The sequence below is a fragment of the Megalops cyprinoides genome, chromosome 1 (assembly GCF_013368585.1).
Source record: "Megalops cyprinoides isolate fMegCyp1 chromosome 1, fMegCyp1.pri, whole genome shotgun sequence".
NCBI classification, from domain to species: domain Eukaryota; kingdom Metazoa; phylum Chordata; class Actinopteri; order Elopiformes; family Megalopidae; genus Megalops; species Megalops cyprinoides.
The window spans coordinates 16,780,314-16,804,831 of NC_050583.1; the positions used below are offsets into that span (position 1 = coordinate 16,780,314).

At 41.7% G+C, this 24,518-nt stretch overlaps 3 protein-coding genes across 4 annotated transcripts in view; 2 read left to right on the forward strand and 1 right to left on the reverse strand.

Moving 5' to 3' along the window:
* stx8 (syntaxin 8) overlaps nt 1–3,073 on the reverse strand; it is a 48,207-nt gene extending 45,134 nt beyond the window's left edge. The window contains exons 1-4 of the mRNA XM_036535070.1: nt 2,948–3,073; nt 1,406–1,505; nt 1,024–1,118; nt 521–631 (exon numbers count right to left, since the gene is read on the reverse strand). Of these exons, the coding sequence (XP_036390963.1) occupies nt 521–631; nt 1,024–1,118; nt 1,406–1,505; nt 2,948–2,964 (323 nt within the window). The 5' untranslated portion in view covers nt 2,965–3,073. The remainder of the gene's footprint in view (nt 1–520; nt 632–1,023; nt 1,119–1,405; nt 1,506–2,947) is intronic.
* A 1,431-nt stretch (nt 3,074–4,504) lies between these two features.
* Nucleotides 4,505–11,510, forward strand: LOC118788967 (TBC1 domain family member 24-like). The gene is made up of 7 exons (XM_036545202.1): nt 4,505–4,974; nt 6,086–7,118; nt 7,593–7,748; nt 9,906–9,969; nt 10,098–10,196; nt 10,309–10,615; nt 10,998–11,510. Exons 1-7 carry the CDS (start codon nt 4,569–4,571, stop codon nt 11,165–11,167), a joined length of 2,235 nt encoding a protein of 744 aa, XP_036401095.1. The 5' UTR covers nt 4,505–4,568; the 3' UTR covers nt 11,168–11,510.
* An 817-nt stretch (nt 11,511–12,327) lies between these two features.
* cfap52 (cilia and flagella associated protein 52) lies at nt 12,328–23,868 on the forward strand. 2 transcript variants are annotated; one of them, XM_036545638.1, is made up of 14 exons: nt 12,328–12,481; nt 12,984–13,183; nt 13,274–13,410; nt 13,630–13,758; nt 14,405–14,504; nt 14,715–14,831; nt 15,587–15,687; nt 15,822–15,992; nt 16,456–16,604; nt 16,958–17,103; nt 17,353–17,504; nt 17,705–17,807; nt 22,482–22,593; nt 23,370–23,868. In XM_036545638.1, exons 1-14 carry the CDS (start codon nt 12,421–12,423, stop codon nt 23,543–23,545), a joined length of 1,854 nt encoding a protein of 617 aa, XP_036401531.1. In that variant the 5' UTR covers nt 12,328–12,420; the 3' UTR covers nt 23,546–23,868. The 2 variants fall into 2 exon arrangements, with proteins under 2 accessions (XP_036401531.1, XP_036401538.1); XM_036545645.1 differs by lacking the exon at nt 12,984–13,183 and having other exon boundaries at nt 13,281–13,410.
* The last annotated feature ends 650 nt before the right edge of the window (nt 23,869–24,518 follow it).

Sequence of the window (24,518 nt, forward strand, 5' to 3'; positions counted from 1 at the left end):
TCTTTATCCCATCCATTTGTGAGAGGATGTGAGCTCAGTGGACAGTGTTAAACTATAAACTGGGGTTAAAGGGTTATTTCTTTTAACAGCCCCCATGCTCACTTCCAGGAGGCACCAGGCGTGTGATCAGCAGTGCAGGACGCTTAATGAATGAAATAGCTCAGAAGTCAGCCACTTTGAAAGGCACGGAGACTTCCGCCCATACAGCGGGTCAAGCCGTGGGTCAGGCCAGGTCAGAGAGAAGAAATGCGGACATTTCTGCGGGCAGCTGCCCATGGCCACAACTTCTGAGCTCCTCCTGGATCACCCCTGGACCTGCTTACCCATCACGGGCGCAATGTGGTCAGAAAGCAGGAGAAGGAGAACAGTACAGCGCTTGCATTGTGGGTAATAACTTCACAACCTCGTGCTCGACTTCAGGTTGAGAAAGTGCCTTCAGAATAACTGATGATTCCTTTGCTGATTAACACCATGTTCCTACCGGGAGACAAAAGTCAGTGGTACTTGTTCTCAGAAGTACCTTGAGGACTCAGGCTCTGTGACATCACCCCTGAATGTGGCGTTGAGATGCTTTTCCCTCGTGACAAGGTCATCCACAAGGTTCTGCCTTCTGTCGGCTTCTGACTGCATTCTGAAGGTGTTGGCACGCTAAGGTCTCTAAATAGCATTTCATGTGATTTACTTTAGTGGATCTAATGCCTAGTGAGAACAAGAGATACAGGAACTGAAGGAGGCACACAATGACGCAGGCTGCACAAGCACTCCTATTTATTGAAGAACACTGCCCCCTACAGGCGTTCAACAGAATATAGGTGCAGATTTCCTTAAGCACAATAATTTCTCTGACTTTAAATAAGAATATATGCTCCTTATACAGCTGCATACAAAAGACAATGTAGGATGGATTCCACTAATTGTTCCACCCATCTAAGAGGTGTGGAAGTCCTTGTCAAGTTTCCATGCGGTAGAGTGCTGTATTCCTTCAGCAGAATACAGTGCACCTGTCTTGGAATGAAAGGATACATGCGGCGTGAGGATGCAGCTCGGAGAAGAGTCTCTCTCAGCTGGGCTATTTGTTGCTTCAGCCTCTGCAGGGATGCTCTAAGGGTCATGTTGAGCTAGACAGACAAAATCAAGGAGCAAAACACATTCATGTCCCAACAACGTAACACAATACCATTAACTGGGTCTTCAAATTACTCTTTTTTTTTTTTTTTTTTACAATAATTCAAAACAAAGTGAAACAACTAGAATGAGCCTTCTGAGCAAAATATTGTAGGTTAAAATCCCAGGAGGCATACATAGAGAAATGGACCACACAGTCACAGTCATAGTCACGTTACGCAGCAAAGTCCCCCTTGATAAGTGTGTCATCTTAATATTATTATTATTATGTATCAATCACCTTAGCGGGGTTCCCCCCCGTTCTCTGTTGTCTGTTCCTCTCATGAATATTTTCCGCAATTTCCTGAGCCAGGCGGCATGTGGCATCATAATTCTGTAACCTAGAAAGCAGAGAGGGTAGGCTTTTACTACCAATTCCCAAGACATTATGAAAGTAACATGTTTAAATTAATAGGTACAGAGCAAATTAATTGTTCTGTGCAAAATAATTCCACCTTGATATAGCCATGAGCACATGTGTATACAAACAGCTAGGTTATAATATCAACGTATCTACACAGGTAGCTAGCACATATATTAAGTTCGGTATTTCTGCATTATAGCTAACATTGGCTCATTTCATGAAAAGGGGCCAGTTTTTGCATTTCCTTCCAAGAATGTCTTGAGCATTGGTACGTTCATTTGCCGTGGTGATTCAAACATAGGAAAATGTATAATTCATAAATAATTTGAGATAAGAATTATTAAAGTAGTATTTTTGCCTACACAGGGAAAGTAATTAGATTGTTGTATAAACCCCACACCCTGATGATATGAGATTCCACACTACTTTTCTGTGCACATACTACAGAATATCACAGAAAAAATTATACCTAAATTCTAAACAGACCTCAACGGCCATATATATATCAAGGCATACAAACTGTGTTCATATTACACCAAGACTGTCACTGGATATTGTGCAGGTCATTCATTACTATATATTAACAATACATAACATGTATATAAAACCCTAAAATGACAAAATATAAACAACTTCAGTTAATCATGTTACAGAAACTATGTTTTGCTCACACTCACATCTCCATCTGACAAACGTGTGAACCAACTTTAAAAAATATATCAAAAATACATCATGCCTAAAGAGGTCCCATTTCACATGGAATGATCCAAATGTCCCAACTCTCAAGTGAAGCTGCAACATGCTATAAATGTTTGTCAGCTAAATGTTCTTTCATGCAACCGGTATCCTTAGCAATATAGACATCTCTCTACTCACTTTCAATGCACAAGTGACGTTAGAGAAAATCACGTGAACAGAAACTATTTAGTGTAATCCAACTAGACCGCCAGCTACATTACACGTTAGATAGTCAACGTTATGTGGTTTTGTTATAGCCGCCCTGATGTATACGTTGGGCAACATTAGTTAACCATGTGTCCAGCTAGCTACAATGTTGTTTCTGTACTCCCAACCATCGATTGAGTACTCGTGATTTTTATTAGCCAACAGCCTGATGCGTCTCATTTACCCTACTAAGTCTAGCTACCAAGCTACTTTCGAATCGTTACTTGCTGGCTAATGATAGCCAGAAATGACAGCCACCTAATATTGATATATCGAAAGTTAGTTAGCTAACCAACTGTGGGTTATCGTATCGCATTGACCAAATCTGACCAGCTACTCAGCGGACAAAACATGAAAAAACAACATCTCCCTCTCCAAACCGCTTGCTGTTAATTTAGCTTACTAGCAAAGAAAAGACTGTATGCTGGCTGACATTCAACAAGGAAGTTTAGAAACGCACGCTCGTTTGCTTACCAGGGATCTTGAGACATAATTCTGTCAGAGCAACACTGCTGATATCTTTATTAATCTCGCTAATTAGATCTAGCGAGGTAATGTAGCAGGCAAAGTGCTTAGAAAAACAACTACCCACTTCACCAGACTTCCTCGTTTAATGTTACGTCATAACTGTATCCCAAAAGGGATAAACTATACGAAACGCAAACGCGGTATAGGCTTCCGCACGGTAGATCGGTTGCTTCGTTTTTCACCCTTGAATGAAATCCCTTTTCCAGCAGCTAACGTTAAGGTTTAAATGTTAATTTAAGCTTTCTGGGGAAAAACTGTACAGCATATACTTTAACATACTTATTCGGTTGATATCTTTTTGTAAACAAGATAAAAAATTAAAGATATGAATTCATGGAACTCAAAATAATGAAATCACTGCAACGTGAATTGTATGTAGCTTAATAAATAATCTTAAGTGATGTGTTTTCCATAAAGTAGCGTTATTTGGTTTTCCTGCCAGGAGAATTTTTAGATGCACGGGATAAGGTTAATAAATTAGTCATAAATATAGAGTTAATAATCATTCAGACGTGTTCTGAAGACACATCTCTTCAGACTCTATCTGGACTGACCCATCACATCTGAAAACTACCGTCTCATTGTGGAACTGTACACATCCTGTCCCTGTACTGTCACTATACTTGCTGTATGCACTTTTGTACATCGCTTTGGAGAAAAGCATCTGCTAAATAAATAAATGTAAATGTAATATGTAAATACATGTGCTGCATAAATGTATCTGTCTCGTACTGTGACATTGAAACCCTCATTTCAGATTACGTGCTACAGGGGCTTTGTGTTTCATGGCTAAACAACTGGTGTTTGGACAAAAACAATAATCATTGCGTGAAAAATCACTTGTTTGTAATGTATTCTTGGAATGTAGTCACTCATCTGACATTGCAATATCTTAGTACTAAAACAATTTCTGTTTATGTTATATATGTTATTATGTTACTAATAAGGTGCTTGAAATTCCGAAAGAGTTTATAATTACCACAAAAATGTGTTATACAGTTATAACTACACTTATTACCTCTGAATGCTGAATCACTGTTTTGTCAACACAAACAAGGTAACAAACAAGAGACACTGAAACACAGAAGATACTACTCTTCTCTTGTGAATTCAAGCAACACACAATAGTCAAGCTTATAGTGAAGGAAAGTTGTTATCTGGGTGGATAGATATAGCATCAAATCTGCTACATTCCACTCTCCCTGTCTGTAGTGTGGGCTCTGTTGGTAATGTTACCTATCACAGATGTTACAGATAAGACAACCATAATACAGTAAATCTTTTATCTTAAGAATCCTGTTGGGTAAATATTATTGGCCAAGTCTTCTGAGACCTCGGAGGGCAACACGTGCAGTGGGCTCCTTAAGGATCAAAGGAATTTTCCATGCCGGAACCAAGACACCGTAAACACAGTGGCCATGTCACAGACTGTGACAATGGAAGCACATGACTTCCAACCTGGATCCCTAACCTTGAATAAAACTCACAGGCACACTTTCCAGTCAGGACACTCTTGCTGACACACAGACAGAGGGGCAACAGAGGAGACAGAGAAGTAGCCTGAAGCATGCTCCGTGTACCCTGCGGTCCTGAGTTTGACAACAGCAGAGCCATGAATGTGGACATTCCTCTGATGGACATGAGCACAGACGCAGACCTGGCAGCTGCAGCAAACTTTAGAAGGCCCCGGTCTCATTCTTACTACAGTCCCGAGGATGCAAAACACTACAGGGAGACAAAGGAGACGGAGGAAGTCCATATAAGGCCACGCTCACGGTCTTTCTACAGCTATGAGACATCTGAGGGTTATAATGAAGGCAATTTCACCAGGTCAAACGCCATGAGACCCAGAGCAAGCTCTCCCTTGCAAGGTGAAGCCACCAAGAAACAAAAGAGTGGGGATGGGATCATGGCCAGGCTCCTCACCAAAAGATCCAAGGCAAATAAAAACAGTACACAAAAAGACATCAATGGTATGTTAAAATTTCACCAGTCTATTTTTTAAATATGACATAGAATTTAAAAGTAACAGCATTTCTTTTTTGTTGAGATGAATGAATCGTTTATTGTACGCGTCATTGTTTTAATACTTATCATCAGTTTAGGAAGTAATATCATTCACTGGTATGGTTGTTCATTAGTACGGCAGTACAGTGTAAGAAAATTTGCCATGCATTTTGACCTCAGTGAGAATACTACATGAGATCTGGGTCTGAATTGGTCTGAGGTCAAAACAATTGTGACCTTTCACAAAGATTTTATGGCTTAAGCCAGTTCCAGTGTGTATTCATATTTGAGTGAAAATATTTACATATTTGTTTATCAGTTTTGAACCAAGCCTAGTCTTGGCTTGATAAAATCTGCCCCATGTAAGAGGGAGAGGCCAGTTTCTTTAACTTGAATGGATCAAAATATTTTATGTACTATGGCATAGTAGCAGTCAGTTATGCTTGGCCTCTGTTTGTTATTGCAAGGAAAGATCTGATAAAATGCAATTCATTCTCAGTAGCCAATGTCTTATAATTCTTCCTTTGATAACTAATACCTGAGAGAACATTTGGGCTTTAATAACATAAGGTAGTGGTTATATAAGTTACAGTATGTACCCAACCTGCTCCCATAGTGAGCTAAGTGAACACAGACCTGCAAGTTCCTTCTAGCTGGAGAAATTGGCATGCATCCACATCTCACAAAGTCCTAGAACATCCTAAACTAATACAGTGGTTTTACCTCCACAAGCTAAGACTTCACCTCATGCCTAACACTGCTCACATAATGGCGGGAAGCAGATGACCTTCTGATTACAGCACAACACCCGTGTCCCAACACATACACACATGCACAAAAGTAATCACTTATCAGTCACTCTCTCTTTCTGTGAAAACTAAGAAACAGTAAAATTAGGTGGAATATATTTGTTCTCCAGTGAAAGCAATTGTATTGAAACCTCATGAGGAAAGGCAAGTTCTGAGGGCCGCGACACGAATGAAGGAATGCAATTCTAAAGTGGACACTAATTAGTAAAACACAAAGATGTGAAATGGCAGGAAAATGAGTCTCAGTAGTTCATTTCTATCCCCACAGGAAGCAAAGGCAGCTTAAAGGGTGTCCCCATGCTGACGATTTCAGAATCAGATAACTGGGAAATCAGCTCTTCCTCTGGAATGAAGTACGGACAGTTTGTAGACTGGGAGAAAATTGACCCAGAGTCTGCAGTGCGTTATCAGAAGATCTTAAAAAGTGATCATCAGGAACTCAAAGCTATGGGCAGGGCCGGCTACTGGTCCATGCCCCATACGCTGCGGGCCAAAGCCTATTACCACATCATCCACAGCATCACCTGCAGGTCTGTCACCCCCAACAGGGACATCTACCAGGAGCTTGCCAGGCAGCTTTTTGGAGAGCACAAGATGAGCACACACCCTTTCCCTGAGTACATGGAGGACGGTCTAATACCGAGGTACTGTCTCAACAAAGCAGGGCTGAACTCTGTCAAAAAGATCCTGCTGTGCATTGGGAAGCACTTCTCTGACATCAACTACTGCCCCATCCTCCCTGCTCTGGTGTCGCTCCTCCTGCACTTCAGCGAAGACGAGGCGGAGTGCTTCCACAGCATCTGCTGCCTCATCGCCTACAACGACCCCAACAAGCGCTACATAGACCAGACTTTCCTCACCTACAGGGCCTCTTGCATGACGTTCGGAGACCTGGCCAACAAATTCTGCCGAGGCGTACGCAAGCTTATAGCGGCCTCCAACCAAAATCTCTTCGAGTTCTACTCCGACTGGATCATGTGGATCTTTGCAGATCTGCCTTTCACCTATGCCATCAGAGTCCTGGACGTGTACCTCTTGGAAGGTTACAAAGTGCTGTACAGGGTGGCCCTGGCCCTGCTCAGTCTGTACAAAGTCTCAGTGGCCTCCAGGGTCGCCCATGTGGATGACTTCCGACAGGATATGAAGAGCTTTGTGCAAAACATCACTCGCCACATCACCACTGAGAAGCTGATGGAGAGGGCCTTCAGCATTCAGCTTGCCACACGGAAAGAGCTCAACTTCCTCTTCAATGCCAACAAAGATGCCCTTATACAGAAGGGCATCAACAAACACCAAAACAGGTAGGCTGATGGGATAACATGGCAGCTGTTACAGAATCATCACTGCACTTTGATTGACTATTAACTATAAAACATTGTCTGACTATCAGCAAGTGGACAACGCCTCCCTCCCTGAAATAAATTCATTTTATTCTACACACACAACATTTCACACACTAAGTCAAAAGATGACGTGTCACATGAATAATTGACAGGGAACTCCTCTGCCACCATGATACTGATATCGATCCCTTTTTGTACAATATAAATCTATCATTCATGCTACTTGTACGTCAAAGCATATTAAAATTCAATGTTTTGGTAAAGATAACAACATATTTATCTAAACAGCCTCATTTCAACCTTTACAGCTGGAGATTATCCTTGATTTTGGGCCAAAGCTTTAAAAGGAACAATTTCACCCAACCTTGCTTTCACAGTGTCAAACAGGCCTATCAGATAACATTTTTTTTCCCCACATTTTTTTTCACAAAGGCATTTGTATATAACAGTGGATCTTGAGAACTTCAGCTCCAGTGTTGTTACTGGGACAGAGATGAGGATTGTCTGGGCCTGGATCCCAGAACGCTTTGCCCTGTTTCATCCCATCCTGCTCTTCAGCACTAGCAAGCATGGACACAGCCTGGCCTCGTAAGTGTCACTGACTCCTGCACAGGTCCTGAGCCTGGTAACCATGTATGAGCTGGATAACAATATTATTCAGAGGAACTTAATTCCTGTAGGACAGGCGTGTATACTCACCTTAACCTTCACCTTAATTGGTTCAGTTAATTGATCAGATTTTGATCTGTGCATTTCCCACAATAAATAGCAGAAAAGTATTTCTTGTTTCTTTGGTGTAATCTTAGATGAGGTGTAATGTTCACAAAAAAATACTATACAAATTTAAATGAATAATGCTGGGTAATGCAGCATAAATATTAATCTCCTGGAATTGACTCTACTGATACAAATTTTACTATTATTGGGAATCTTTTGTTTTAATACTCTGATGCGACAAACTATTACAGCAAACATTAAGAATTCAAATGCGGTTATTAATCTGTTAAAACAGTGAAAAGCACCTGAGGGCACGGTAAAATGTGAGACAATAAAAAAACCATCCCGGGTTATTCAAACATGACTACAAAATGTTCATATCATACTTCCACTATAAGTTGTGCCATATGATATACCTTTCAAATGCGAATAAGGCAAGGCCTTTGTGGTAAAATGACTTTTGAAGATAGAATTCAATGCACTCGCATGTATAGTAGATAGAATTGCTTGAGATGACCTTAGACTTAAGTTACATAACTCTAAAAGGCCATGTTGTCAGTCTCAACATGTTTGCAGTAATCTGCATGACCAGGTGTCCTCTGGTCAACTGTTTGGGGCTGAAATCTGCCCACATAAATTTTGGCAAGGTCTGTCAAGTCTCCGTGTGCAACCAAAAAAATGACAAGACAACTCTTTTCAGGTTCCAGACCATGCTATATCCTGATAACCTCTGCACACTCTTGCAATGTAATACCTTTACTCACTATATGAGTAAAACCTTTCAAATGTGTGACCTCATAAATCCTGTAATCACATTCTCTTTTCAGCTCTTTTTCATGCTGATTAAGCGAGCCATATTTTAATCACTTGGAAGAGGCATGGCAAACTCTGAATAGCCAGTTTGATTTCATGCTTTATCAGTTGTGTCCTTTCCAGAGATACTGTTGTAATGTTCTGTTATCTCACATTTCTGTGAAACACTCTTTGGCAATTTGTTGGAAAGTTTTTTTAATGAAAAATTAATCAGCTGATGAATTAGTTTATTAATTGAAGTTGGAAAGCATACAATGAAACCTGTTTTCCTGTAAATTTAGCTCAACTGTGAACAAAACTGATTGCATTAAGTGTGCATTGTGGCACTGAGAGCAGGCATTGATTTTGCTGGGAAAGACCAAGGGGAATTGGACATGTCAGCCAATATGTCAGACATCACAGTGGACGTGTGTCAATAAAAATGCTATGTCATACAGAAACCAGGTCTAGCAAATCGTTGTTGAGCAATTTACTCCATTTCACTGAAATTTGGAGTCAAGGTGGTGTGACTTGATGATTACTCTCACTGCATGGTAGTTTTTGTAGAATCTAGTGAAAATGGAATTGAATTATTGTGTTACAGTTCATGATAATGGTTTAGCACATAACTGTCACAGGAAAAGTCAAGAAGTCAATAATAGCTTTTCTGGTGGGAAAAAAGGTTCTATTAGTTGAGTGCTGAAGGATTGTACATCTGTAAAAGCCCTGTTATTACTTTCCCCCCAATTTCTCACCCAATGTTCTGACATTCTCTCACCTCAGCAAACATGCCCACAAGTGGGCACCTTCCAACAAGGCAAGAGCTCTGCCTTGGATGTGACCATAATTAGGGAGCCTGAGAATGAATGGCTTGCAACCTGGCATGACTTCTGTATGAACTATCGTCTCTTCCGAGGCTGTGAGGGCCATAGACTCACTAGCATCTCATTATCAAAGAAACCTTCCTGTCTTATGATTAAAATAGATAATATCTCTATACACTCTCTGTCTGTCTGGCAACATCTACTAAATGGACATTTAAAAACTGAATATGAAAGGTTGTACCAAAGCTTGTACTGACTGAAGGGAGTAGTATGCAAATGTTGAAATTTCTAGATAGCAACAAACCTCCAGATACCTTGCCCAGGCTTGCCTGGATTCATCACCCTGCAACACTGTGCTGGTTATTGGACACAAAGAAGAAATAAGTGCTAATGAATATGTTCCCCTCCATAGGTTGTATTCCCATGTTGAGGGACATGAGCCAACAGTTTTGCTTCTAAAAACTGTGGACGAAGAGGTGAGCTCAGAGTTAGAAAATTCATGTCAATTACACAGAAAGTGTGGCAAAACCTCAAATGACTTCATAAGTACTTAGCCAGGGCATAGGAATCTATAATTACTTGCTTAAATTATTCTGTTTCAAAGGTCTGTGGTGCCTTCCTGTCCTCGGATTGGATGATGAGAAAAAAGCATGAGGGGGAAGGCCTCGATTTCTTTGGAACTGGAGAATGCTTCGTGTTTACTGTGAGTCAACATACTTATTCACAGATTACTGAATATTTCTGACTTAGGAAAGACCTTACCAGTTGATGAATACGTGAAGCACAAATCATCAAACAGCATGGCTTTCTTTTAGCTACGCCCTGGGATGGAACGCTACCAACGGCCCATACTCCACCTCCCAGATGCCCTGGACAGAAATCAGTCCTGGCACAAGGTACAAGGCAGTGGTCAAACCTCCTTTTCCTCGGAAAACAAAGACATCCATGCCCCTGTGCCCTTGACCTGTCCCGCCGGCACACCCCAGAACCCTAACTACCTGACCATCCCGTTCACCGCACCCTCAGCAGGGCCTGCACCTGGATCTCCAAAGAGGGTCAAAGCACAGCGCCCCCTCTCTGCATCAATGTTCATGGCAGGGGACAGTGAGAGGCTTGTCATTGGTAAGCGAATGACATGTGACTCTGAGAAAAAATCCAAAGAATGATTGACTTTCTAGTCCTGAACTTGAATCCATTGTTCTAATATGCATGTTGGTAGGTCTCTCTGAAATTGTGGGACGATGACAAATAGCCTCTAAATATCAAGTAGCCTTCAAACACGATTATTGCAAACATGACTATATTTGAGTGAGCCCTCATCATTGAAACGCATGTTTGAGATCCGGGTGAGTGATATTCATCACAAACAGCTACGTCACAGACCTTATATTGGTGTCAATAATTCTTAGAAGCAGTGCAAAGAGTGCACTTAATGGCAGTGGGTTATTGACACTGTAAATTCAGATCTGGGCCGTTAAACTTGTCTGCCCTGTTGTGCCCGCAGGTGGCGGCGGGGGTGAAGCTCTGTGCATCGGGGCCAACTTGAGGGATGGGCAAACGGAGCGCAGCGACACCTTCGAGAGTGCCCCACTCTGCAAGGCACACTTCAAGATTCAGTCTCTGGAGGTCTGGGGGATTCAGAACTCTGTCACTGTCCCCCCCATATCCCAGTAGAAACGGACTGGAATGCGATATGAACAGTATCTAATTGTGTCATTGTCATTGAACAGTATCTAACTGGTTTCAACACTTTTACATTACGTATTAAGATTCAGCCAATTCAGTGCATGTTGTGTGGGAAAACAGAAACGTTTTGAGCTTAAATAATGGATGGAAATACACATGTATGAACGTACAATGGGCTGTTCTCAGGTTTGCATCCACATATCCATGATCCTGCTGTAGTCACGATGCGAGGGAACTGTCATCATAATCAGCATTCGTTGTATGTGTATGCTTTGGTGGTACACAGCATATGCATCCTGTTAATATCCATATAGCTGTACAAAGTGGTAAGATTGAGCAGGCTATGTGTTTTAAGAGGTTTAACATGAAAAATTATTGTGTCAACAAAAAGTTTTATGTTTGCAAATTTGGAATGAAAATAGGCAAAAATGCTTTTAACATATTTTGTTAACATAGTCATATATTTAATATGACACATAAAATGCGCCATATTAAAATTTAAAAATGATTGCAACCACTGTTGTTTTATGCCTGTTGTAATGAAAAGCTGGGTGTTGAATAATAAGATCGAGACAATTTTCCTAAATTGACCTAATGTATTACTTTTTGTATCGCGAAGACTGATGCAAATGTGTGACTTTTTTTGCATTGCCAGTATAAAAAGTAACCGTTAAATACTATTTCATGCCTTAAGAAATGACCGATAAAATATCACAGTCCATTCTTGTCAAAGGCTGCTTAGCACTGTTTTGAAAAACATGACATTATGGGAGGTGGAACACAAATTAAATTCATACTTATAGGGATAATCTGAACGCATTCTTTAACATAACAATGATGGTGCTGTACGTGTGATGTGTACCTTCATTTTTAACAATGAGGGAAATTCCATCACGAATTTCATTATTTGACGTTAGAAGTTCTAGCGGATGCCAAATCTTACAGGTAAATAAATACGTTTAAAACACATGCTAATCTTGTTCGTGCATTAATTTTTTTTTTTTCATTCCACCGAAATACTCGACACAACTTCCACAAATGGATTTGCGGTGAAGCGGCGGCGCCTACTGCGCATGTCGTCATTAGAGATCTCCTAGAAACGGACCCAAACAAAACGTTCCATTTCAAGGCAACGTTCACTTGTAATCTACGAAGTGAACTTTTGTCCGCAAAATTGCACAGAAACCAGCCCATAAAGAGCAAGATAAGCCGTCGAAAGTTGGACATTGTTGCTGACAGTCATGGATGGAGATACGCAAGAGGTCCCTCGACTAGAATTGGAAGCCGTTATTGGGTTTAATGGTAAAAAAAAAAACAGATACCTGTTATAGCTCAGCCAGGAAATTTGCAATAATGACTAATGAATGTTACAACAATGAAATTGTTTTTAAAACAAACCAAGAAACTACGTAACTTTTTCTCGAACAGTGTACACTTTTATTCAATCTGACTGACACGATGGAATGTTCTCTCTAGAACCTCTCTATGTAACAGTTCAATATGCACGTCATACCTACAAACGTGCTTTGCATTGTTAGTTCACGCAATGCAGCATCTGTAAGCGACTTATATGAAGGCAACAAATTGTCAGAAAAAAATTAAAAGCATTTGTCCAATCTGAAATAGACTCTTTTAAAAACGCATTTGCACTTGTTAGACACTACAACTTTTGGACCCATTTCTGATGTGGTTTATTTCAAAGGTTAGCGTAATCACATTGTTGCGTACTACATCATGTCTAAAGTTTGGCGTTTGTATTGCTAATTTGCAATTCACTGGAGGAGCCCTTGTCTCCTTATCATAGGACATGTGTTTTCTGGCCTGAGCGTACACCCGGATAAAGAACACCTCATTTATCCACTGGGCTGCACCGTCATTCTGAAGAGTCTCAAAAATGGTAAACAGGAGTTTCTGCAAGGACACACCAACAACGTCTCTTGTGTCACTGTGTCCAAAAGTGGACGGTATATCTCTTCTGGTCAGGTCACTTTCATGGGTTTCAAGGTAAGTCTGCTGTGGACAACATGAGAGTTGGGAACCGGGCGCAGCAGATGCAAAATATATTAATTTAAAAGTTAATCTTAATCATTACAGGCTGAAGTTATCATCTGGGATTACTCCAAGAGGGAAATGTATGCCAGGCTACAGCTCCATAAAGCCAAAGTGGAGGGCCTGGCCTTCTCTCCTAATGACAAGTATCTTGTGTCGCTAGGGGGCCAGGATGATGGCAGGTAACCTGTTCTTGAAGGGGGTGTAGAAAAGAGGAATAAAATAATTTAGCATGTATACATTTTATCAGTCCCACTAGTGCAGTATTTAGTAGGCTGTCTGGTATTGGGTTCAGTTTTTTAAGGTTCGTCAGTTTAAAAATGCTCACAATCTGTGAATTCTTTGAGATGTGTTCGGTGGTTGATGACATCCCAGTGAAAAATTCACTCTGAATGTTCCAGCATCGTTGTGTGGAATATTGAGACCAGAGAGGCGATCTGCGGAAGTCCGGCTTCAGCGCACAGTGCTGGTCACTGCCTTGCAATACAGTTCTCCAACCAGAGTGACAACATATTTGTATCTGCTGGGAAGTAAGTGATTAATCGATGATGAAACCTGCAGTAGCCATATTGTGACATAGGAGTAATATTACTTGGGCTGTTAGACAGACTTGGTTTCTCCGTTCTGTCTTTAGAGGTAGCATTTTGATTGATCCTTGTCTTTTCATGTACACATGGTCATGTTTTCCCCATCCCAGGTAATGACTATGAAAAAAACTCCCAACCACTATGATTTTCACAGTTCATCATTTTGTTTTGGTTTACTCTGTTGTTTTAAAAAGTCATCTGTTTGTGGATTCTGTCATTTAATTTTTCATTTAGTTCTTATCCAGCATGACTTCAAACCCAGAATTTATTCACTGTGTACTCATCCACTGTGTCTTCCAGTGTATTAGTGAAGAAAGCATTAGAAAAATAAGGCCAAGTTATCATGCAGCTACTTTTTGTTTGCTAAACTGGACATATTCTCTAGCAACTTGCGTATCAACACTACAAGTATTCATTATCTGAATCTAAGTGGCTTCTCCCCAGTCATCTTGACTTTATTGCTTTGAATTGCATACCTGGGACCATAGCTCACCCAAAAGCTCAACTTTATCCAGAGAGTATTTCTCAGTCTGTTTTTTTTTTCTTTACGCCCTCCTCACGGGTCGTGTTTGTGATGTGCTCCCTGCAGCGGCACACTGCGGGTTTGGGAGCTTGATCTTCCAAACAGAAAGATTCGCCCCACGGAGTGCCAGACAGGGCAGCTGAAGAGGATAGTGAAGTGCATTGAGGTGAGGACATATTTAAGAGTGCCTCTCGCTGCCTTGGATCGCTAGGAGCGCGTACATACGGTACAGAGCTTCAAGTGTGCGGTGTGCTGTATTGCCAAGAGCAGAAAATATGCTAATACTAACAGCTGTGAAAATACAAGCACACTGAACGCAGAGATTTGCATACAGTACAAAAAAAATGCTTCTGTTATTTTGGTATGTCTCCATCAGATTCCCGAAGATGACAGCTTTTTCTACTGCGGCACTACCAGCGGAGATATTCTTAAAGTGAATCTTAAGACGAAGCTTCTCAACAGCTGTGGGCCACAGAAGCAGAAATTCAGCAAGGTGAGCGAGAAATTCTGTATGCTTGCGCCGTGGTCTGATTGGTATTCATTCAAAGGTTTTTAAATATCATGTTGAAATGAAATAGAAAGCCATTCTCTCAGATGTTTTATTATGTGTTAAAACTGTATTTTAAAATTAGGATGTCTTTGTTGACAGTAATAACTTCATTTAGACAATATCTTTTCCTCCTGAATGTAGGTGCTTGCATGAAAACGTATGTATCAAAAACATCACAAAAATACTACAAGGTTCTGTTTATGAATATATCATTTGATACCTATTTCCAGGACTGTAAAGGGATGTGACACAACTTGCATATCAGCTATTAAAAACTTAGAGCATGTCCAGTAGTCTAGTGATGGGAAATGAGGCTTCATGAACCCCAAATTGTGCAGTGTGTTATCAGTGACCACAGATTTGAAGTATGCATCCAATCAGTGCTATGCAATCAAGTCTGTTGACTTTCACAGCTCAGTTATGGACAGCACATAACCGCTCCATCCATCACAGGGTCTATAACACCTTATTCCCATCACTGCTGTATTGCTGTTAATCCACCTCAATATGAAACTGAGCTGAAACAATTCTGGCCATAGGCAGAGTGTTTCCTGAAAGGTTTCAGTAAATGAAATTCATGCGTTTGCTTTTTGAGTGACGGTACTGCAGCCATATACAAAACATGGTTATTTTGGCTGTATTTTTTTAGCTGTCAGTCAAAGCAGCAGAAATACTCTTCTCTTCTCTTCTCTCTGCAGGGAGTGAACACTATCAAGGTGCTGAAAACAGGAGACATGGTGGTAGGGTCCGGAGATGGAATGTTCACTCTGTGCTCAGGCCCCAACTTCAAAGCCATCAAGTGAGTCCAGTCACTGAGAGACGCTCAGATATTTTCATTCATTGTGTCTGATGTGATTGCTACTTGTTTGCTTGTGCGGCGCCGTATTGATGTGGTGTCCGTGCCACCTGTTCTCCGTCCTGTCTCCGCGGTAGAAAAGTCCAGCTGGAGGGAGGCGTGACGTCCATCGCTCTGCGGGGTGAGGGCCACCAGCTGTTTGCCGGGACGGAGGCCGCGCAGATCTATCGCTTCAGCTACACGGACTTCAAAGAAGAACTCATCGCCACCAGCCACGACAGCCCCGTGAACGATGTTGCCTTCCCTTTGTGAGTGACACACCGGCCAAGGTTTCGCAGTGCAGGGACAACGATCACAAATCTGCATTGTTCAACAATGTGTGGCGTGCTGTTTACTCTGCCGTCATCTACATCTATGCATTCAGCACTGGGTTTATCTCTCTCTCTTTCTGTTTCACTTTTCCTCTCTATCCCCTGTTGTTGCTCTTGGGTTGAACCTCTGCTCTCATGCCCTGTGCATTAATGCTTGCGTTCTCAGGACTAACCGCCGTCATCATAATGTTACCCACTAGAGGGAGTTGTAAGATAACATACCTCCAAGTCGAATAATGCCGAACAGGTCTAATGACTAACACTATGTTTAAAAAATGTTTTTTGAATGATGTTCCTGAGTTTCTAATGGTTATTAATGACATGGGTAAGCACAGTAGGGTGGTAACAGTGAGGTCTCTTTTTTTCTCTCTCTTGCTCTCTCTCTCTCCCTCTCTCTCAGTGGAACCTCTGAGCTCTTTGCCACGTGCTCTCTGGGTGGCATCAGAGTGTGGCACACGGACATGTCCAAGGAGCTGCTGCGGATCTCAGTGCCCAACATGACGTGCAATGCTGTGGAATTCATGATGGATGGCAGGAGCATCATCAGCGGTGGGTGGTGCTCTCCCATGTGACTCTCTCACAGTGCCCTCCCTGTGACTCTCTCACAGTGCTTTGCCTGTGACTCTCTCACAGTACCTTGCCTGTGACTCTCTCACAGTGCCCTCCCTGTGACTCTCTCACAGTGCTTTGCCTGTGACTCTCTCACAGTACTTTGCCTGTGACTCTCTCACATTATTAATTAACTCTCTCATTATTAATGAAGAAATTTACTATTTCCATTCAACCGCCATTTTTACAGCAAATCTGTTTCTTTTAATGTACAAAACAGAACTCATTTGTTTTTTTTTTTTTTGAGCCATTGTGAGAATGGAAATGGTATGTTTACTGTTGTGCTTTTCCAGCTTGGAATGATGGGAAGATCCGGGTGTTCACTCCCGAGAGTGGCAGACTCAGTTCAGTCATCCACAACGCCCACAGCATGGGTGTGACTGCCATTGCAGGCACCAGGGACTGCCGGAGGATCCTCAGCGGGGGAGGGGAGGGGCAGGTATGCACAGGCAAATCTCCACATTGTCTAATGAAATAGTAAAGTTAAATCAGCTCTTTCCAGTTCTTTTTACTGTGGCCCAGTGTGGGGTAATTGTTTGCAGAGGGCTTTTAAATAAGATGCAGAAAGAAATCAAGGACTAGTATAATAATACTGCAGCAGTGTGGGTGACAATGTCTGGTATGTGCTTTATTTGTTGTCCTTGTGAATGTGGTGCATCGCCTGCCTTGTTTCCTTTCTCATGTTCAGGTGCGGGTGTGGGAGATTCTGCAGGGCTCTCACAGGCTCATCGAGACCATGAAGGAGCACAAGGCCACCGTCACCTGTATTAAAATCAAGAGCAACGACAAGGAGTGCGTCACCGCCAGTTCGGACGGGGCCTGCATCATCTGGGACTTGGTGTGAGTTTAACCTCAAGCTCACATACACACACACACACACACACACACACGCACGCACACGCACACACACACGCACAAACACTTCCCCATCTTTGCTGTGCACAGGGCCCACACTGTAATACAAGTATGTGCAATGTACAGTGCAGTACCCTTTGCTGATTCTCACTAAATTTGTATTGACACTGCCTCTCTCACGGCAGCCGCTTTGTCAGGAATCAAATGGTCCTGGCCAACACTCTGTTCAAAAGCGTCTGCTACCACCCGGAAGAGTACCAGATAATCACGAGTGGCACAGACAGAAAGGTGGGTCCCTGCATCTGATTGGCAGACACACAGTGCATCTCACTTGGTTTCCCCATTGTGTTGCAGTTGATTTCTGGTTTGATCTCATCTCTGCCATGTCTCTTGTGACTGTTCTCCGTCTAACTGAGTGAAGACCCTCTCCCACCTACGCCAATAGGATAGGGTAGTAAAATAAGCCTAGGCTTGAATGTGCAGTATGAAAGGTCTGTCGTGAAAACAGGCTCTTTTTGATTTCACCATGATAGTCTACATTACTCATAAGAACACAACGTGAGAACGCATGTTTGAGAGGGTAAAGATGGTGGCTAGGGAAACATCCTGACTCTGAATGTCCCATTCGTCCAGCCACATGCATTCACTGAGGTATGTGAAAATTATGGGTTGTGTTGGATCTTCTCCAGAGGCCAGTCCTACGTAGCACCACTTCCCTGGCACTCGCCATCCCTCTGTGTTCATCCACTTGATTTTCCTGATGTTATCATTCAGAAAATGAGAAGTTAATCAGCCCTGGAGGCTGGCTTAATGGCACATGCCGAAAGGCGGCCGGTGTGTTTATGAGCGGATTTGGGCGGGCCGGATGCTTTGGGCACGCAGGGACGGGGCAGCTGAGAAAGCTGTGGCCTCGCACCTTCCTGTGGGCACATCCATGCCACCCCTGAGCGAGAGCGAGCCAAAAATGCCATCTGTTTGCTGGAGTCCCAGCCATGCAGGCTGGTTCAGGACGAACATCCGCTGCCATTAAATTCTCATCGAACACATCCGGCACTCGCACATGCCGTCCACAATGGAGATATAGCACTTACTTGGCTCTGTTTGAGCTGGGGCCGCACGGGTGGCTTTGCGCGCCATTTGGAGAAAGGGACGGAACAGCTTGCATCAGACAGTTAGTGGTTCAGAGGTTAACGCATTTCCGTGACGATCTGGCAATCCAGTCGTAGGCTCCAAATTTTTTTCTGACTGCGAGGAAGCAGAGTGTTGACTTGAAAAATGTAAAACTGAACACATAGCTCAGAGTCTTCAAGCTTGGCTGTTTGATCAAGTTCTGCTTTCACACATTGGGTTATGAAGGCAGCATACTGTTAACCTAACTGACTTCTTTCCACAAAAAAGAAACAACCTCGCAAGTCTATCTGTTGTGACCTGAGATGGTGCGTTGCACTTTAATATTTAACTTTCTTATTACATCTATGAAACATGAAAAAAAAAAATTGGAAACAACGTCAATTTCCTCCCCGAGTGGCCCAATTAAAGAAAAAGAGGATTATTAATACATGAGGAGCACATAAGTGGATTAGGATGGGAACTGCACCGCTATGCGAAGACACACAACAAATGGAAAAGGCGCAGAATCAAAAGAAGGTTTACCGGAATAGCCCCAGTAACTGGGTTTAAATGCTCGGCGTCTGTCAGTGATGTATTACTCTGACATACAGAAACAATACAACGCACATGCAAGGGAGAAACTGTGATATTGCACAAAAGTTGAACGCTCATTTTGAAATAATGGGCTTTGAGAAACACAAAAAGCCAGCACCCCTGAAGTATTTTCCTGTGACAATTAGCAATAATGGCAACCCGGAAAGCAACAATAGCGCGCAGAGACTAACGGCAGCCGTGTGAGTAGCACTGGCTGTAATTAATTTCTGGTTGCCATTGCGGTGGACAGTGGCCAGGGCCCCTGCGGAAAGAACAGAGCGCAGACGGCTTGCTCTGACGGTAATGGCAGGCAGCCGTTCCCCTAATAAGCCCGCCACGGCCGCGTAAGGACATGAGAATGAGGTCGTGACGGCAGCGTGCTGCAGGTGCGCGGGCCCGGCGGGCCCCGGATCATTCCTTTTCCCTGTCATCTCTTCCCGCGAGGGAACCTCGCACGTAACACGCCACTACGCTGTGCCATGCCTTGCATGTCAGTTTTTTTTTTCTTTGAAACCAGAGTAACAAAAAAGCTTTTTTTAGAAACGACAGTGCTATATCAGTTTCTGTTTTTTTTTTTCCCCTTTTCTTCAAAGGTGTGAATGTCCTCATCAACACTGTAATTTCCTTATATTATGTCTACAGGCAAAGTTGCAGGAATTTGGTCATTAGATCTGGTCAAATGTGTTCTCTAGCCCAATGGACTAGAATGGAGAAACAACAAGGTGCCCAAAATGTGGCAAAAGAATTAGGACAAAATCAGAGAGAGGAACCTTCTTGTTACAGTGTGAGTGCAATTAGTAAAGTATGGCCGCAGGCTACAGCAGACAATAAGGTGCTACAGCCAACAACGTGTTTTTACGTGTGGGGTCTGAGGAAGACTGTAGGTCAAAATGCACTGCAGTGCAGCTTTCTGCATGTATGTGTAATATATAAGTAAATTTCTGTATGTAGTATATACAGTATACTGCAATCACATGAGAGCATTTTATTAGCTACAGTAGCCTGGCACCACACATTTCTACTAAAAATCTAGGATTAAGGTTTTTGTCTCGATGTCCATGCAAGTGTGCAGATGAATTCATTCAAAATGGATGTTCAATTTGTGTGCAGATCAGAGTTTCCCCCCCTGTATCTGCATTATATTGTTTCTGTATGTCAGTGTAATACATCACTGACAGACGCCGAGCATTTAAACCCAGTTACTGAGGCTATTCCAGTAAACCTTCGTTTGATTCTGCGCCTTTTCCATTTGTTGTGTGTCTTCGCATAGCGGTGCAGTTCCCATCCTAATCCACTTATGTGCTCCTCATGTATTAATAATCCTCTTTTTCTTTAATTGGGCCTCACAGGGAGGAAACAGACATGCTTTTCAAAACAAGATTTTTTTTGGTATATGCTACAGATAAAGGTAGACCTGTATCAAAAAGAAGTTGATATCTGAGAACCTGGAAGTAGCAAATTACGGACTATGAAATATGCCCATTGCAAATATTGATATAATTTTTCTGGGCCTGCGTGGTGCATAGAATGAAAATGGGCTTGTTGTCCTAAGAGAAATGCTACTACTGTACTAACAAAGACAGATATTCTAATAGACAAACCAATGACATTTCATCCCTATATCTGACAGCATAGTTTGCTTTGTATGCTTTAGCTACTTACACACTTTGGTGGCATAAAATTGCGAGAGGAAAACATACCGATTAGAATTCAATATGGAAATGAAATTACTTGGAAAAATGACTGTATACTAAAGCAGTCATATGGATTCAATTTAACTTTCTGTTTGATTTTGTGTTGAAAATAAAACAACATACTTGATCATGAATGTTTTGTTTGAATGGAAAATCACATAAATTCCAAGTAGTTTTAAAGTGTTACAAGGGTACTTTTCAAGGTAACTTTAGGCTTGCCTTTAGAAAGATGACCATCTTGCAAAGAACAGCTTATGGAATCTTTGCCATGCTATTTCATAAGGTTTGTCTATAGTATTTCTTAGAAATTCAAATTGTTTATTCTTAGTTATTCATTTAAACAACTAAAAATATTTCTTATATGAAGTATAATGATGTAGTGGTGTCTCCAGGGTGGCAGTGTAGCATACTGGTAAGGAGCAGGGCTTGTAGCTGAAAGGTTGCTGGTTCATTTCCCCGCTGGGACACTGCTGCTGTTCAGCCAGGTCTTTAACCCAGAATTACCTCTGTAAATATCTATCTATATGAATGGATAACCTGTAAAAATTGTAACCTATGTATGTCTCTCTGGATAACAATGTCTGCTAAATGCCAATAATGTGACATAATGTCTTATCTGAGGCAGTCTGGCTGTAGTTATATGGCTTTTTCCCACCAGAGAAATCCACACCTGTGCTTGCATCCCGTGTCCTATACCAGCTCAGGCATGGTTTCCTCTATTTTGTATTTGAAATAACAACTATCAGCCTTGCTTATAACTTTGTTTCAGAGCTTCAGACTGTTCTCTACTGTATACTGAGGCTTAGGTTACACCGTTGACATAGACCAGTACAATGCCTAACTTATCTTATTTTAATGAAGAGCTGACATTTATGTCCTTTCTTACACCGGTAGCTTGTTTGTAGTCAGCTTTGTCGTGCCAATAACAGGAAACTCCTCAATTGTAGAGGGGATTGTGGCAATACTGTGCTATAAATAACTTCAAATAGCAATTACTGTTGGACGCTCAAGCTGGAGAGAAACAGCTGCCAGCCCCCGAGATTAGCTCACACTCAGAGATACCAACATGCTTTTAACTGCTGCATATTACAATTTGATTAACTTTTGCTGTTCTAATTTACATACTGCATGGGACTCATTAGGAGAAACTTAAGGCAGTGGTAGGAGAGCCACAAATGAGTTGGATCCTTTCCAGACAGTGTGAAGTGATGCGACTCTTCAGTTTTCAGTATCTCTGCAATGTAATAACAGTAAGGATTCAGGAAACAGTAAGTTTATCCATGAAGCACCAATGAAGTAGAAGAGGAAAAATGTTTGAATGCAATGTTTGAGTAGCAAATGTGACATAGTAATACTCAATGAAGTATTGATGATGCTGAAATCACTATTTTATGCCATATAAAATGTAACATATAATATACATAATGCTGTAAAGTACAGCATCTGAAATTAGGAGAGGTGAATGTATGAAATATACATACCCGGTCATTCTTGTTTGTGGGGGTGAGCAAGTGACACTGCAAAAAAAAGATGGCAGTTTTTCAGTAAAGACTCCTCCTAACAGATCGGATATTGGGAGGTGTATGACGGATCAGCCATTCGAGAATTGGAGGGATCCCTCTCGGGATCCATTAATGGCATGCACATTTCAACGGATGGAAACCACTTTGTCACAGGTGAGTTCAGTAATGTTAATGTGATTATTCAGTAGGGTAGAAATAAAAGGCACATCTGCTAAATTGTGTACAGTGTTGTCATCAATTGTTTCACTCTTTCAGTTAGTACAGTTTGAAGATAAATTTAAACACAAAACCATTGCATTACAGTAGTCTAGATTTTATGTCCAAGCACAAAGAGGCATTGTATGCATTATTGGGCAACCTTGTCTCTAGACCCAACAGACTGAGGACCAAATAACTGATGGCACTTTGATGTGGCTTCTAAAAGTCGAAATTAAAATAGATGTATATTCCCTTGGGTGTAGAAGCATCAGTAATCTGCAGTTACACAGCATCCATCCATCTCAGCATCCACTGAGAGTTTTCTCAGTCTCGAAGGGTTTTAATCCTTCAAATGTTGCTAGAATTACATACCATTGCTAATATAGAAGAGAGTCATACCTTTCAGGGTAAAGGAAGATATTGCTATGAACAAAGACCTTTGCCAGGAGCCCTCATTGGCAGAACAAATTGGCTTCTTAGTCTTGCAAGTGTATCGGTGTCTTGTGGGTTCAGCAGTTGTGGCTGTGGTGTTGATTGCCAACTAATATGTTAAAAAATGCAAAATAAACAACTGAAGAAGGTCTGTTGGTGTTATTAGCTGTATCTGTAACTGTATCTGTTATTCACTAATGTGGCAGATAGTAGTTTTAGAAAGTACATAAGAAGGGGGTGGACATGATTAGGCTACAGATGATTGATGTCCCAGGCTGTTGGTGGCCGTTTCCCTGCAGGTGGGGATGAGAAGCTGGTGAAGGTGTGGGCATACACTGAGGGCGAGGTGACTCATGTCGGCATCGGGCACAGCGGCAACGTCACCAGCGTGAGGATCTGCCCGAGCAACAAGTACATTATCAGCACCAGCGCGGACGGAGCTGTGCTCAGGTGGAGATACCCGCACCCCTCCTGAAACGTAGCGCAATGCTGTGTGTTCAGCATATGCTGACCCACGCAGCCCAGCATCACAGCCTTCAGCTATCTTCAGGAGATGGTCACATGACAACCACATGAACACTCTCCCTCGCTGGTGCAGACGTACCCACTTTCTGTTTATTTGAGGAAACTATCCACGCTTTGAAGAGAATGGAATTTTCATCATGGAGAAAGAAAAACTGAATAGAACATATGCTAATGTTCCTTTTCCATTTATGAAGGAGTTCCAGATGTCGTTGGCTAACTAATCATTAAGTGGCATTCCATTCTGATGATTGGGTGTACTTGTATCATTGGCACAGCAGCAGTTACAGAAAATGCAAATTACAGGCAATATAAATCACTGCTTAGTTTTATCAGGTTGGTTTGATTTTACTTGAATAACTTAATTTCTTTTAAAAAGTGAAGTAGTTGGCAGAAAATATGAAGACGTTCATTTTTTTTTGCTTTTGTTTTTGGAGTTGAGGGGAATGCCGTCTTATTAGAAGAAGGCCTAATGTGATGAAAGTAGCACAGTGCTGTATTCTCATAATGCAATAAAGGCTTTAATGCTGATATAACTTTCCGGGATTAAAAAGTTGAGTTAACTTTGTGTAAATTGAGTTTTCTCAATGAACAAAGCCAATATTTTGAAGATAAAGGGCATACGCTTACAAATGGCAATATGCAAATATTACATTGTTGGGAAACCATCTATAACTGTCAAATACAATTTAAGTGTGGTGTGACAGTCTTAGTGTACCCTTAGCTTCTGATAGCATGGATCAGTTTCTAGTTTAATGTATCAGGATGTCACATCCAGGGAAGGGACATCAGGATACTTAAACCAGTTTTGAAAGCATAAATTGTACTATATTTTTGCATATCTCTATAGGAGAAAATAATATGGGATTATTGCCAAGTTAAAAATGATAGCTCAGTTTTACTTTATCCTCAGAAGGAAAAAGAAA

Excerpts from the sequence above, each read along its gene's own strand:
- LOC118788967 (XM_036545202.1), top strand. The coding sequence starts at position 4,569 with ATGCTCCGTGTACCCTGCGGTCCTGAGTTTGACAACAGCAGAGCCATG. Across the intron at positions 7,749-9,905 it reads CATGGACACAGCCTGGCCTC|GTTGTATTCCCATGTTGAGG; the intron begins GTAAGTGTCACT and ends TCCCCTCCATAG. Across the intron at positions 9,970-10,097 it reads TAAAAACTGTGGACGAAGAG|GTCTGTGGTGCCTTCCTGTC; the intron begins GTGAGCTCAGAG and ends TCTGTTTCAAAG.
- cfap52 (XM_036545638.1), top strand. The coding sequence starts at position 12,421 with ATGGATGGAGATACGCAAGAGGTCCCTCGACTAGAATTGGAAGCCGTT. Across the intron at positions 13,184-13,273 it reads TCACTTTCATGGGTTTCAAG|GCTGAAGTTATCATCTGGGA; the intron begins GTAAGTCTGCTG and ends TAATCATTACAG. Across the intron at positions 17,808-22,481 it reads CGAGTGGCACAGACAGAAAG|ATCGGATATTGGGAGGTGTA; the intron begins GTGGGTCCCTGC and ends TCCTCCTAACAG.